This window comes from Camelus bactrianus, chromosome 32, assembly GCF_048773025.1.
Source record: "Camelus bactrianus isolate YW-2024 breed Bactrian camel chromosome 32, ASM4877302v1, whole genome shotgun sequence".
Lineage (NCBI taxonomy): Eukaryota > Metazoa > Chordata > Mammalia > Artiodactyla > Camelidae > Camelus > Camelus bactrianus.
Window position 1 is genome coordinate 6,785,528 of NC_133570.1, and position 13,693 is coordinate 6,799,220.

At 41.4% G+C, this 13,693-nt stretch overlaps 1 protein-coding gene and 1 non-coding gene across 2 annotated transcripts in view; both read left to right on the forward strand.

The window, feature by feature from the left end:
- The window catches only part of ANAPC5 (anaphase promoting complex subunit 5), a 34,308-nt gene that overhangs the window by 17,084 nt on the left and 3,531 nt on the right, over positions 1 to 13,693 (forward strand). The window contains exons 8-15 of the mRNA XM_010969665.3: positions 1,040 to 1,121; positions 1,774 to 1,863; positions 3,121 to 3,302; positions 4,390 to 4,525; positions 8,254 to 8,328; positions 10,296 to 10,417; positions 10,858 to 10,965; positions 11,048 to 11,195. Of these exons, the coding sequence (XP_010967967.1) occupies positions 1,040 to 1,121; positions 1,774 to 1,863; positions 3,121 to 3,302; positions 4,390 to 4,525; positions 8,254 to 8,328; positions 10,296 to 10,417; positions 10,858 to 10,965; positions 11,048 to 11,195 (943 nt within the window). The remainder of the gene's footprint in view (positions 1 to 1,039; positions 1,122 to 1,773; positions 1,864 to 3,120; positions 3,303 to 4,389; positions 4,526 to 8,253; positions 8,329 to 10,295; positions 10,418 to 10,857; positions 10,966 to 11,047; positions 11,196 to 13,693) is intronic.
- Positions 4,724 to 4,796, forward strand: TRNAG-ACC (transfer RNA glycine (anticodon ACC)). The gene has a single exon. It is a non-coding gene; the product is annotated as a tRNA-Gly (tRNA).

Consider the following 13,693-nt stretch of genomic DNA (forward strand, 5'->3'; position numbering starts at 1 on the left):
TCAACAAAGTTAAGTCAACTGGTATTTATTGAGGGCCTGTGTGTGAAGATACGCTTCCTGCCTTCAAATAGCTTATATTCTGGTGCATCTCGGCATTCAAAGGGATCTAAAAGAAATGTAAAATAGATAAAAATCTATCTGATTTCTTTATTCAAATAGGTGGTTATTGAGGAACAATTCAGCTCTCCCCTGTTAAAATTAATTATGTGTGTCTGTTCTCATATTGAAAGAAAATTTATTACATAAATTTTTCCTTAAATAAGTGACACCCGTAAAATTTCTGACTCTATTTTGAGATCCTCAGTGATCCAGCATTTACAGAACTTCTGTGACTCGCCCCTGGGAAACCCAAAGTGTAAGACCTTGCCTGTGCCCTCTACAGGTTGAAGAACTGAAACTAACACCAATTAAATAAATAGAAGGTGATAAACAGTAGTATTTAATTAAGCACTGCAAGGTGGGTCCAGATAGCATTCCTATGGGTGTTTTCAGAAGTGAGGGCCCATTGGGGCCAAGAATAGTTGGCTGAATTTCCATAGAAGCTGAGCGGTTAGGGGAGACATCCCAGATGGAGAGGAACCACATGAGCAGAAAAGATAAATCTCAGAAGTGAAAATCCTCAAAATAGTTTTGAAAACTAGTTAGTTTTGAAGAAAATTATAAAAGTATCAAATGCCATAGTTTAAGAAAAAAATTCAAATAGTGGAGAAGGGAAGGCAATGAAAAGTAAAATCTTGTATCCTCCCTTTGTCCCTCCCCTCAGCAGTAGACAACTAAAATAAAGATCTTAGGAGCTGGGATCAAGAAGAGCCATTCTTTCATGCTTCTTTTAGTAGAAGTCTACCTTGGAAGGGACATGTTTGGTGTCTCCACTGGCCGCTGAGGGAGGGGAATGCCCCTGAGGGACTGAGCCCAGGGTTTCACCTTCCAACCCAGAGGCCTGCATGTGGATGAATTACCGTACAGATGACTTCCTGTTACCGTTGTTTGCACATGTTTGTGGTTGTTAATGGGATGTTAACGTTCAGTCTGTCGTTAGTCAACAGGCAGAGCTTGCCCTGCAGGAGGCGATTCGGATTGCCCAGGAGTCCAACGATCATGTGTGTCTCCAGCATTGCTTGGTGAGGCCACCTCCTGTCTTGGAAGTTCTGCCCCTGGGGCGAGTCGGCCTTAGGAAGGTCCCATTTGAATTGGGTTGTTTTGTAGTTGGCAGGTCCAGAGCAGTGATGGGAAACTAGTTGGATGGTCAGGGATATTCAGGAAAGGCAACTCATATTTATTTATCTTTCTTTATTCTTGATTTCCATTTTACTTTGGGGGCATTTCTTGCCTATACATTTTAATGCAACTTGCCATGCAGAACTACTGCATTCAACATCGGCATTAACAAAAGGTGTTTGCAGTACCTGGTAAATGGGTAAGACCTTGTCCTGTCAAAGCATGATTACCAAGCACAAGCAGAACACAGAAGTCAGCAACCACCTGAGAATTTCACTTTCTCAATTACAGACCATATGGGGGTTCCATGCTTTTTTTCTGGAATGCCTGTCACTCACTGCTCTCAGAGGTGAAAAAGATCAGTGGCTTATTTATTTCAGTCTGATGGTTTTAATGTGTTTGATGGGTTTCATTTAGGTTCATCACTTGTGAAAGCGTATTTTAGAGGAGTTATTTTGACCCTTGTTAACTTGTTCTTAGAACCATGCTGATCTTTCCAGTAGAACATTAGCCATTATCATTGTTATGATACATTTTGATGGTTTCTCTTGCCAGAGCTGGCTTTATGTGCTGGGGCAGAAGAGATCTGATAGCTATGTTCTGCTAGAACACTCGGTGAAGAAAGCTGTACATTTTGGATTACCGGTAAGACTCATCTTTTTGTGAGATTGTTTAAACAAATGGTGTGGTTTTATTCTCAGTAGTTTCATATGACCTTAATTATTAATCAAACCACTAAAATCTCTCTGCTCCCTTTATCCTAATAACATCTGTGAAAGTTCCATTTATCAATTTGATGAGATCTTTGTTTAGTTTATTAATCAACACTGACTTCCACATACTTAGGAAAATTTGGGGAAAGGCTTGTTTGTTAAACCAGAGATCGGCAAACTCTGCAGCCCCTGGACCAGCCCTGGCTCACTGCCTGCTTCCGTATGGCCTTAAAGCTAAGAATGGGTGTTACATTTTTAAATAGTTGGGGGAAAGAAACCAAAGAAGGGTATGTGACATAGACCGAATGTGACCTGCAAAACCTAAATTATTTACTATCTGGCCCTTTATAGAACAAGTTTGCTGATCTTTGTTTTAAATAATAAACAAAGCCAGGAACCAGTAAACCCAAAAGGCAGATTTGTCCTTTTTCATTTTGAGTAACAGGGAAGGACCTGAATTCTATTCCTCAGTGACACATACTGACGGCATTGAAAAGGCATATTCTCTACACATGAAATACTAGTGACTGCTAGAATCCAGAGTACTGTTGCTCAAAGGACCTTATTCTTATCTTTAAATTGTCCATTTGACTCATTTCTGGGAAAGGAAATTTAAATATAGAATTGATTATAATAACCAAAAAGTGGCTCCTTAAAATAAATGATAGACTTCTTAAGCACAATTTTTGTTATGGATAAATGGACTTGGTTTAGCTTTCATCCTTGAAAATTATACCAGAAGGTAATGAAAAGATAATTTTGTTCATAACAAGCATCTTTTTAAAATCTTCTACTGCATAACGTGTCTAGCACTGTTTGACATACGCTATTTCATTTTAATCCCTTAAAATAATTCCTTATGGTAGATTTGATGCCCATTTTACAGATGAGGAAGCTGTGGCTTGTCTAAGAAGCTGAGTGACAGGCCTTAGGTCACACAGGAAGTGGCAGAGGCAGAATTAAGTCCAGATCCATTTAACCTCCCACTGTGCCATCAGCCTCTCCTCCATCCCTAATTTTTCAGGAACAGAGCTCATATGGGTGAGGATCAGGATATAGGAGCTTTCCTTTTAGATAGTGCTGTCACTGTGCATGTGCTGAAAGGTGAAATATGCCAGATTTCTGAAGGCCAGAACAAATTCTGTTATGTAATCTCCAACTTGAGTCATGAGTGTGTCTGTCCCTTTAGTACCTCGCCTCCCTGGGAATACAGTCCCTAGTTCAGCAGAGAGCTTTTGCTGGGAAGACGGCAAACAAACTTATGGATGCCCTGAAGGACTCGGACCTGCTGCACTGGAAACACAGCCTGTCAGAGCTCATTGATATCAGCATCGCCCAGAAGACGGCCATCTGGAGGCTCTATGGCCGCAGGTGGGTCTTCCAGCCAGCTGTCCCGTGTGAGGGCGTGAATCCTTCTGGAGATGAGCAGAAGCTGGCAAACTGCTTCTCTGAAGGCCAAACGGATGGAAGTTGTTCGTGCAGGGGATTAAAGGAAATGTTTTATAATTTTAAAACATTTCTACTTCACACAGACTTTGCAAAGATTTTTCCCTCTCCCCATTTTAATTTCTCCCTCCCAACTTCTCTGGGAGGTAACAGAGGGGTGAGCTCCATTCTAGGATGCGTAGGACAAGGTTCACACATCTGATCTGCCCCAGATCACATGTGAGTCAGCAAGTGACAGAGCCCAGGCTCCAGCCCAGGTCCTCTGACTCCCAGCACCTCGCCCCTGCGCTCTGAGACGGGGACTCTCTTCCCGTCGCGGGAGACGTGGGCCGCAGTCCCTCAAGTTAAATACCTCCTGAACCCCAAAGCTGTTGTGTAAAGAAAGTTGCTTCCCAGTTAACCAGGGTGTGTTCTCTGGACTATCTCCAGCCTCGTGTGTAGTTCCCAGTTAGCCTCCTGTAGATTGGAAGAAAACTTCTGAACCAGATGGTTAATCCTGGAGCCCCGTTGCCACCTCACCTCTCACCTAGACAGTCTGCTGTTTCTAGGAATGCAGTCATGAAAGGAAGTGCCCATTTTACAGTCTTGTGTTTGTACTTGAAATAATTTTTGGCACAATGTGGTCTGAAACAGCTGCAGACACTGGCTGCTGCTAACATTGCCAGAGCAGCCAGTGCCAGGATGGCATCGGGTCTGAATTTACCCGTGAAAACTAATTAACACACTGTGACCACAGGGAGAATGAGAGGCGGCGGTGGGGTCTGGGGCTTGGAGCTCCCAACTGCGCTGTGACCACCACGTGATTCCTTTGGGGCTGCACATCCAGGATGCTTTTCTGCTCTCCTTGTCCTAAGGACAGGAGACCTGGCATTGGGACGCAGCTGCTCACACGAAGTCAGAGCCTGCAGGTGGACTCGACTTCCTTCCGTTTGCACTGGGGGTGAGTGTAGGGTGTGGCCGAGGGGCAGCCGGGGCTCCTGGCTGAGGGGGCTCCTGTTGGTCCCTCCCGCAGCACCATGGCCCTGCAGCAAGCGCAGATGCTGCTAAGCATGAACAGCCTGGAGTCGGTGAACGCGGGCGTGCAGCAGAACAACACCGAGTCGTTTGCTGTCGCACTCTGCCACCTCGCCGAGCTGCACGCGGAGCAGGTAGGCAGGTGGCGGGGCCAGCGTGCTTCCGCTGTCTCTTTCCTATGGTGCTTGGGGAAAGCACTGGGCGTGTCTTGGGCTGGTCTGGTTGCATGCGGGTGGCTGAAAGGGTGAAATCCCAGCAGCGGAAATGGACTGCACGTGTGGAGTCTGCAAAGTTCGATGAACTTGGGGTCCCTTCTGACATCAGAGAAGAGGGGAGGGTATGGCTTAGTGGTAGAGTGCATGCCTACCATGCACGAGGTCCCGGGTTCAATCCCCGGAACCTCCACCTAAAGTAACAAATAGATGAGCCTAGTTACTGCCCCCCCCATACACACAGAGAAAAGACGTCAGGGAAGGAAATAAGAGGTCACCTATTTCCATGTAACAAATGGGATAAGAAATGAGGAGGAGTCTTTGCAACTTAAGGCAGTAGAGCTGTGTATGTTATGGGAAAGGGAAGAACATAATAAGAGTATAGCTCGAATGGCAGTAGCTAAGGTTGGTTGTGCCTTTTGTTCTGTGCCAGGCCCCGGGCTCCATGGTTTATGTGAATTATCTCCCTGAATCCTTCCAGTCGCCCCATGAAGTCAGCTTTGTTATCATCTCTGTCTCACAGGAGAGAGACTGAGTTCTGGGGAGCTGTGTCCCGTACCCACACCAGCAAGTTCAGTGTCAGGTCTCCAAGCCTAGTCTGCCTGACTCGAAAGAAGGACAGCGGGAGGCGGACATAGCCCCGACTCACAGCCCAAGTCATTTTACACGATTCTCTTCACACAGGATTGACTCTCTCGGGCTGCTCTAGGCTTGCTTTCCCCTTTGCTCAAAAGTATCTTCTTTCATGGAAAAAGGTCAGGGAAAGCTCTTAGCTAAAGGCTTCTATCTCACTGACTACTGCCTGGCTCTCAGTGCATTTCCTTGATCGTATTATTCTCTCCACCTCTTTGTGGCATAATAATAATTGTTAGGTTGCATCATAACACTCAATGTTCCTGATCTGCAGCCTGAAGATCTTTGAGTGGTTTCCGCCCCTTTCAGAAGTCTGTAAATGCTTCTCTCCACTAGACATATTTTAGCATTTGACAATCCTTTAAGTGGCTGTGTAAACAGAGGGGACGGGTGGGCTCCGTCTGGGGTTCTGCCTGCACCTCTGTCAGCTGCCTTCCTCCTGTGCCTGGGAAGCATCACCCAAGCTTTCTGACATCAAACAGCAGGCCAGCTGCTCTTGCTGCCTGCTTTCCTCCAGGAATGTTGCACACTCATCACTTTCTTGGTTTTCTTCCCCCCTCATAATGGCACTGGAACCTTTCTTAACATCACTTCTTTTCTTCTGCCGGTGCCTTGCTTAAGTGGAGCGTTTGTAATAAGTAACTCAGTAAACATTCCAGTTCACTTATTTGGTATGAACCTCATGTTGGCTTTTTTCCCCAACAACTTTATTGAGATATAAGTCACATGCAGGTCCCCCATTTAAAGTGTCTCTGTGTGACTTGTTCAGGTAGGACTCTCCCCACTAACCCCAACCTTACACAGTGAAGTAACTTCCCTTCAGTTCTCTTTGAGTTATGTAGGGTAGAAATTATTTCCTTTTCTACTGAAATGAAGAACTACTTTACGAAAATTTGGTTTTTGCTCAATTCTTTAGCCTCGAAACTTTCTACAAGGCCATTTGTTATAGTTCTGTGATTTTTCCCGGAGGTAAGGCCTGAAAAGTATCCATGCTCTTTGCATCGGGATGAGCCTTTCTGCCTTCATCCCCCTTCATCTCTGGTCTTATGCAAAAAACCTGCTGACCCCAGCTCTGCAGGGCTCCGAAGGTGTCAGGACGCCTTTAATTGCTCAGCTAGAAGATAGTCAGTGGCCTCTTTATTTCAGTTCAATCTCTTTCCCCACCTTTCCTCAACCTGCCTTAGGAAGACCTTTCTAGTGTTAGGACATCAACCATGAAGATAAACCCACTGGGCCGATGACTGTCGCACTTTTAATGACACAGGTTAGACTTGCACCTGTGAAATTAAGCTTGGCCAGCTGCGCAGAAGGCAGTTTTATTATGAGTTTCTATCTACTCTTTTATTTCCTTTGTGCGTGCTTCAAACTGTGTCCTGAAATTGATCTCCAAGTCAGGTGGACGCTGCACTTCGCTATGGCAGTGACTGGGGCGTGGGTGAACCTGTAAGCAAGTTGTGGGGTCTGAACTGCTGTTCCTGACCTTCCTCCTGCAACACAAAGGAAATACAGAGAGAGCCGGCCCCCTTCGCTCTTTCTGTGTAATTCTAGTTCATTCATGTCACATTCCTCTCCCAGCCTTGGGACAGAGCCGGTCATAATGGGAATGTTTTCGGGGAGTACTTCCATGTGTGCACCATTCTCTCCACTTCACCCGAAGGTTTGGCAGCCTGTCTGGGTCCACATACCCAACTCCTTGTGGAGCCCATGAAAATAATTGGTGAGACTGGCCAGTTAAAATCACAAGAATAAAAAGATGAATGATCTCTTATTTTAATTCAGTGTACTTTTCTACTTAATTCACTTCAAATGAAAGTTCACTTGTAGTTTAACAGAGCTTCTGTAGAGACAGGAGATATATTACCTAATCAAAGGATTGGGACAAATTGAAAAGCTAAGATAAACATTCCAGCAATATAAAAGTGTAAAAAAGACTTGGACATGTATTCACTGGAAAAAACATAAATGACTATAAAACATGAAAAAATTTCAATCCAGTCATTGAAGAAATTCAAGGGGGGAGGGTATAGTTCAGTGGTAGAGCGTGTGTTTAGCATGCATGAAGTCCTGGGTTCAATCCCCAGTACCTCCATTAAAACAAAGAAACAAAGAAACAAACAAACAAACCTAATTACCTCCCCCAAAAATAAAAGAAATTTTTTTGAAGAAAAAAAAGAAATTCAAATTAATGCAGTTAAATCCCAGTTTCACCAAACAAATAGGTTAAGATGCTTAAATATTGCAGGAGAAGAAAGGTGTAGAGTGCTAATATGAAATATTTGGTACGTTTCTGGTTGATAACTTAGTAATATATGTATCAAAGAGCTTACAAGTGCCTACTGTTTGGCCTAGCAATTCTACTTCTAAGGTTTTATCCTAAGGAAATAATTGGACAAGTATGCAAAGATATATGCGCCAAGATAATCACTCTAGCATTTTTAACATGGAAAAAAATTGGAAACAACCAAAATGCCCTACACTTGGAGGTTATTTTGATGGACCATAATTTATTTACCTCATTAAATACTATGATGTATATAGATTTGTATTTGTTGACACTGGAAAGATTCAGTCATTCATAGAATATTTATTGAGTGCCTACCAGGTGGTAAACAGTGTTATAGGCACTTTACAAAAATGGTATGTATACCTATTTTCAGAATACTTGTATGTTTTATATTTATGTGCATGAGAGAATTTTGGGAGGGTATGTGCCAAAACATTACCATGATTATCTTTGGTGAGATCTAAAGTTACTTGTCTTTTTCTTGTTCACATGTATTTTGTAAGTTTTTTTTCTAGAGTGAACATGTATTACATGTGTAGTTAAAAAATTTTTTTTAAATGAACAAGTGAGATACATTAGAACCTAAAAAAAAAAAAAGGCTCTTTGGTATCTGACAGTCTGCTAGTCCCTTCCAGGGTGCACCCGGACCAGGTGTCACATTGACGTCCCGAGAGTGGTGGGGCAGGTGTGGTGTCGGCACAGGTGTGCTGAACAGATCGTGTTTCTATTTCAGGGCTGCTTTGCTGCAGCTTCGGAGGTGTTAAAGCACTTGAAGGAGCGATTCCCACCTAACAGCCAGCACGCCCAGGTAACCGGCCTTTTGCATGTCATCGATTTATTTCTAAATAGACCGTTTTTGCTGTGTTGTCAAAATAGGATATTTTCGAGTGTCCCTTCAGCCTCTCATGTCTTGGTTACTTTCTGTGCATTATAGTTAACATAGGAGACTCTGTAAGCTGCGTTCAAGAAGGTTGAGAAATAAACTCTGAGAAAAGATTAAAGTGGGGTACTTTTTCTTTTCTGTCTTTGTGGTTTTAAATTAACATTCCTTATATTCCTAACTGTATGGGAGTAAGAAAAGAAATCATCAGTGTCCTTGGATAGAGCAAGAATGAGGTCTCCATTTTGTTTTCTGTCTCCTACATGGCAACTCTGTTTTATTTTTTGAGGGAGTGTGATTAGGTTTTTACGTATTTATTTTTAATGGAGGTGCTGGGGATTGAACCCAGGACCTTGTGCGCCCTACCACTGAGCTATACCCTCCCCCAAGGCAACTCTAATCCTTTCCTCCCAGAAGTGAATAACCTTTTGGGAAGATGTACCCGGAGGGAATGAACTGTATAAAGCAGTCCTAGGCACTCTGTTCCCTGTTGCACTGACATCCACCTCTGATGGGGCTGAGAAAACTATTATGAGGGCCTCTTTCTCTTCCTTCCCTTACCAAGTTCAGTCCTCAGTGCATTAGTGGAATTTGAAATCATAAGAGACCATGGCCCAGGATTGTCCTTCCTGCTGGTCCCTGGGGTTGCGTTCACATGGGGTTTTGGCGCCCCCTCATTGGATATGGTATGAATGCCCATCTGCCTGTGAGCTGTGCTGGGATCCCATTGCTGCTCTCAGCAGGCTGTGCTTCTGAATTCAAAGTACCCAAGCAGAAAGGTGGTAAGCAAACAGAATAGAAGCTAGCACCCCAGGATGCTATTGGGAAAAAAGAATTCAGCGTGCTTCTGTGGTAGAGCAGTTTTGGTTACAGTTTTAGCCATTATTTAAAAGGTGCACAATAAAAAAAAAAAGAAAAAACAGTTCAATTCACATTCATAGAAAAAACGTGTATGGCTGATAAAGAGATGAAAAGATGCTCAACTTAACTATTGATCAGGGAAATGCAAGTGAAAAAATAATGAGATATTTCATACCCATCAGATTGGCCAAAAGTAACGTATCAGACAGCACCCATTGTTGGCAAGCATGTGGAGCAGTGAGGAATATCATTCCCCACCGGTGGGGCATGTAAACCGGTGTAACCCATTTGAAGACCAAATGGGCACTGTGTTAAGGAGAAGGTGCGGCATTTCCACGGTTTGCTGTGTCCCCGAGATAACTGTTGCACAAGGAGCCACGTAGGAGGAGAGTGTTCGTTGCAGCGTTGTTCAGAAGAGTGAAAATCAGTGTTACCTAAATCTCCATCATACGAAAATAGATAAGTCGTCGCCTATTCATATGATTGAAAACTATTCATTAGTGAAAAGGAATGAACTAGAACTACTTGTATTAACATGTGTAAGTGCCCCCAAAATAATGCGGAGCTTAAACGCAAGTTGTCAAAGGTTGCATACAGTATGATACTGTTTATTTATACAAAGTGTAAAACCATGTAAGATCATACTATATATTGTTTAAGGATAAGTATATATTTTGTAAAAGTATAAAAATGTGAAAGGGAATGATAAACACCAAATCCTTTGGAAAAAGAGAAAGAATGGAATTTGCAAAGGACCTTAATAGTATGTAATAGTATCTGAAGCAAAAAAAGCAAAATGTGATTTGACAGAGTTGATGATTGGCACACATGAGTTTTTTATTTTATTCTGAGTGTTTTTTCACATACTAGAAATATTAAAAAAAATTTTTTTTAAATATCAAATAAAAAAGAATATGTGTGAATTGTAAGGCTATTTGCTAAGCAAGCCAAAATACTTTTATATCTCTGCTGAATAATAAAAATGAGGTGAACACCTGCCATTTTTTTCTTAATTGTTTTCTTTTTCTTATTAGTTATGGATGCTATGTGATCAAAAAATACAGTTCGACAGAGCAATGAATGATGGCAAATATCATTTGGCTGATTCACTTGTTACAGGAATCACAGCTCTTAATAGCATAGAGGGTGTGTACAGGTAAGAGGCTTTGAAAACTCCAACCCCAGAATGAAGTCATTCTCAAGTGGCTTTATTCTTATTTGTTTTATGCATAAATTATTAACTTTAGGAAAAAAACTTTTTTCTATTTGTTACCTGTTATTACCTGTTTGTTGCAGGAAATTGGAAAATACAGATGAGCAAAATGGAGAAAATAAATATCACCTAGAGATAATCACATTCTGTCTATAATCCCCAATTTTTTTCTTATGTGTGTGTGTTCACACACGTATGTGCTTACATACGCGTGCACTTTTTTTTTTCTCTTTGAACAAAAATTAGATCAGGCTCTGTTCTTCACCTTGAGAGGCTTACAGTCTAATTGAGGAAACAGAAACTCTACTCCTGAAAGTGGCCCTACTTATAACCCTTGCCAAACATCAACCTAACCACTTGTGTTTATTTTCTTTCTGTGTCAGAAAAGCCGTTGTCCTGCAAGCTCAGAACCAAATGTCAGAGGCGCACAAGCTTTTACAAAAATTGTTGATTCATTGTCAGAAAATCAGGAATACAGAGATGGTGATCAGGTAAGGGAGGTCTTTGGTGCATCCCACGCAACTAGTCCTTGGTGCTGGTGGTTCTCATCCATGTCTCCCTCTTTGCTGGCAGCGTCCTGCTGTCTGTGGCCGAGCTGTACTGGCGATCCTCCTCTCCCACCATCGCGCTGCCTGTGCTCCTGCAGGCTCTGGCTCTCTCCAAAGAGTACCGGTTACAGTACTTGGCCTCTGAAACAGTGCTGAACTTGGCGTTTGCCCAGGTAAGCTTTTATCTCTGTTTTTATAGCACGTATTTGTGCTCAAGAACTGGCGAGTCCGTTACTACTTTTTGGTTTTGAGAAGGATAATGAGCCTTTGTTTCTTAACATTGAAGTCTGGGAAGGTAGTCTCACTGTGCAAGGCTTCCACGGAAGCCTAGAGTTGTGAACTTGGTGACAAGCTACCACCTCCCAGTGGCACTGGCTTTACTGGGCTGTGTGTTTACTGGGGAGGTTGCACCTCTTCGTGGAGGACGCTTGATGTTAATGTCTTAGCTGGCCCAGAGCTGCGCTCCTTTTAACATGAAGTGCATGAAGTGATGAGGCAGTCCTGTGTTCATTGAAAGGTTTTGGAAATTCAGTTGTATTTTATGTTTGTTTTCTGTCTCCATCTGTAGAATGTAAAGGCCATGAGAGAAGGGACTGTTTTTCCCTGCTGTATCCTCTGGTACCTTGTAGGATCCACACATATTTTCTGAATGAATGAATTTTTAACTTATTGGAGGAATTTGCTAACTAAGGCAGAGGTTCCTCAATCTGTGCATGAGAATTATTGAGGAGATTTAAAAAATATCTACGTATCTGGCCTTGCCTCAAGTCTACAGACAGAGTCAGTATCGCTAGGGGAGGAGCCTAGGAGGCTGTTTTCCTTACTAGCTTCCCCTGTGATTTTTTTTCTTTTTCTTTTTTTTTAAAACATTTTTATTGATTTATAATCATTTTACAATGTTGTGTCAAATTCCAGTGTATAGCACAATTTTTCAGTTATACATGAACATATATATATTCATTGTCATACTTTCTGATTTTTTTCTTAATTAAGGTAAAATTCACATAACAGAAAGTTTACCATTTTGAAGTATACAATTCAGGGGTTTTTAGAATATTTACATTGTTTTGCAACCATCACCACTGTCTAATTCCAGAATATTTCATCATACCAAATAGAAGCTCCAGACTCCTTAAAGCATTCTCTCCCCATTTCCCTTCCCTCCAGCCCCTGGCAACCATCAATCTATCTTCTGTCTCTGTGGGTTTGCCTTTTCTGGACACTTCATATAAATAGAATATCTAGTCTTTGTGGCTGGCTTCTTCACTTTGTTTTCAGGGTTCATTCATGTTGTAGCATGTGTTAGTTCTTTATTCCTTTTAATGGCTGAATAATATTCCGTTGGATGGATAGACTATGTTTTGTTTATCCATTCATCAGTCAACGGACAGTTGGGTTGTTTCCCCCTTTTGACTATTATGAATAGCCCTTAACATTCATGTACAAGTTTTTGTCTGGATATATATTTTTATTTCTCTCAGATATACTTAAGATTGGAAGTGCTGGGTCATATAATTCTGTGTTTAACTTTTTGTGGAACCACCAAACTTTTTTCCACTGTGGCTACACCATCTCATATTCTCACCAGCAATGTGTGAAGGTCCCAGTTTCTCTATCCTTGCCAGCACTTGCTCTTTTCTATTTTATTAGTGTGAAGTTCTATCTCATTGTGCTTTGGATTTGCATTTCTCTAGTAACTAATGATATTGAGCATCTTTTCATGTGCATATTGGCGACTTGTGTATGTTCTTTGGAGGAATGTCTATTCCTGTACCTATTTTTAAATTGGGTTGTTAGTCTTTTTAATGTTCAGTTGTAAGAGTTTTTTTTTTTATATATATTCTGGGTGATAGACCCTTATCAGATACATGATTTGCAAATATTTTCTCCCATCCTGTGGGTTGTCTTTTCACTTTGTTGATAGTGTCCTTTTATGTGCAAAAAGTTTTTAATTTTGATGAAATCCAGTTTATCCTTTTTAAATTTTGTCATTTGTGCTTTGGTATCCTACTTAAAAAACCATTGTCTAATCCAAGGTCATGAAGATTTATGTTTCCTTCTAAGGATTTTTATAGTTTTGGCTCTGACATTTAGGTCTTTAATCGATTTTGAGTTAATTTTTATGTATGGTGTGAGGCAGGAGTTCAACTTCATTCTTTCACATGTGGACATCTAGTTGTCTTAGCGCCATTTATTGAAAAGACTATTCTTTTCCCATTGAGTGGTCTTGGCACTCTTGTTGAAAATCAACTGATCATGGATGTATAGGTTTATTTCTGGAGTCTCGATTCTGTTCCATTGATCTGTGTATCTGTCCTTATACTGTGGCCTTGTAGTAAGTTTGAAATGAAGAAGTAAGTCCTCCAACTTTGTTCTTCTTTTTCAAGATTGTCTACAATTGGTGTTCTCTTGCAATTCCATATGAATTTTAGAATCAGCTTGTCCATTTCAGCAAACATCATATTTGAAATTTGATAGGTATTAAACTGAATCTGTAGACCAATTTGGAAAATATTGCCATCTTAACATTATTAAGTCTTCCAGTCCATTAACACAGGATGTCTTTTGTCTTCTTTAATTTCTATCAACAATGTTTTCTAGTTTTCAGTGTACAATTATTGCAGTTTCTTAGGTAAATTTATTCCTACGTATTTTATTCTTTTAGGTACTA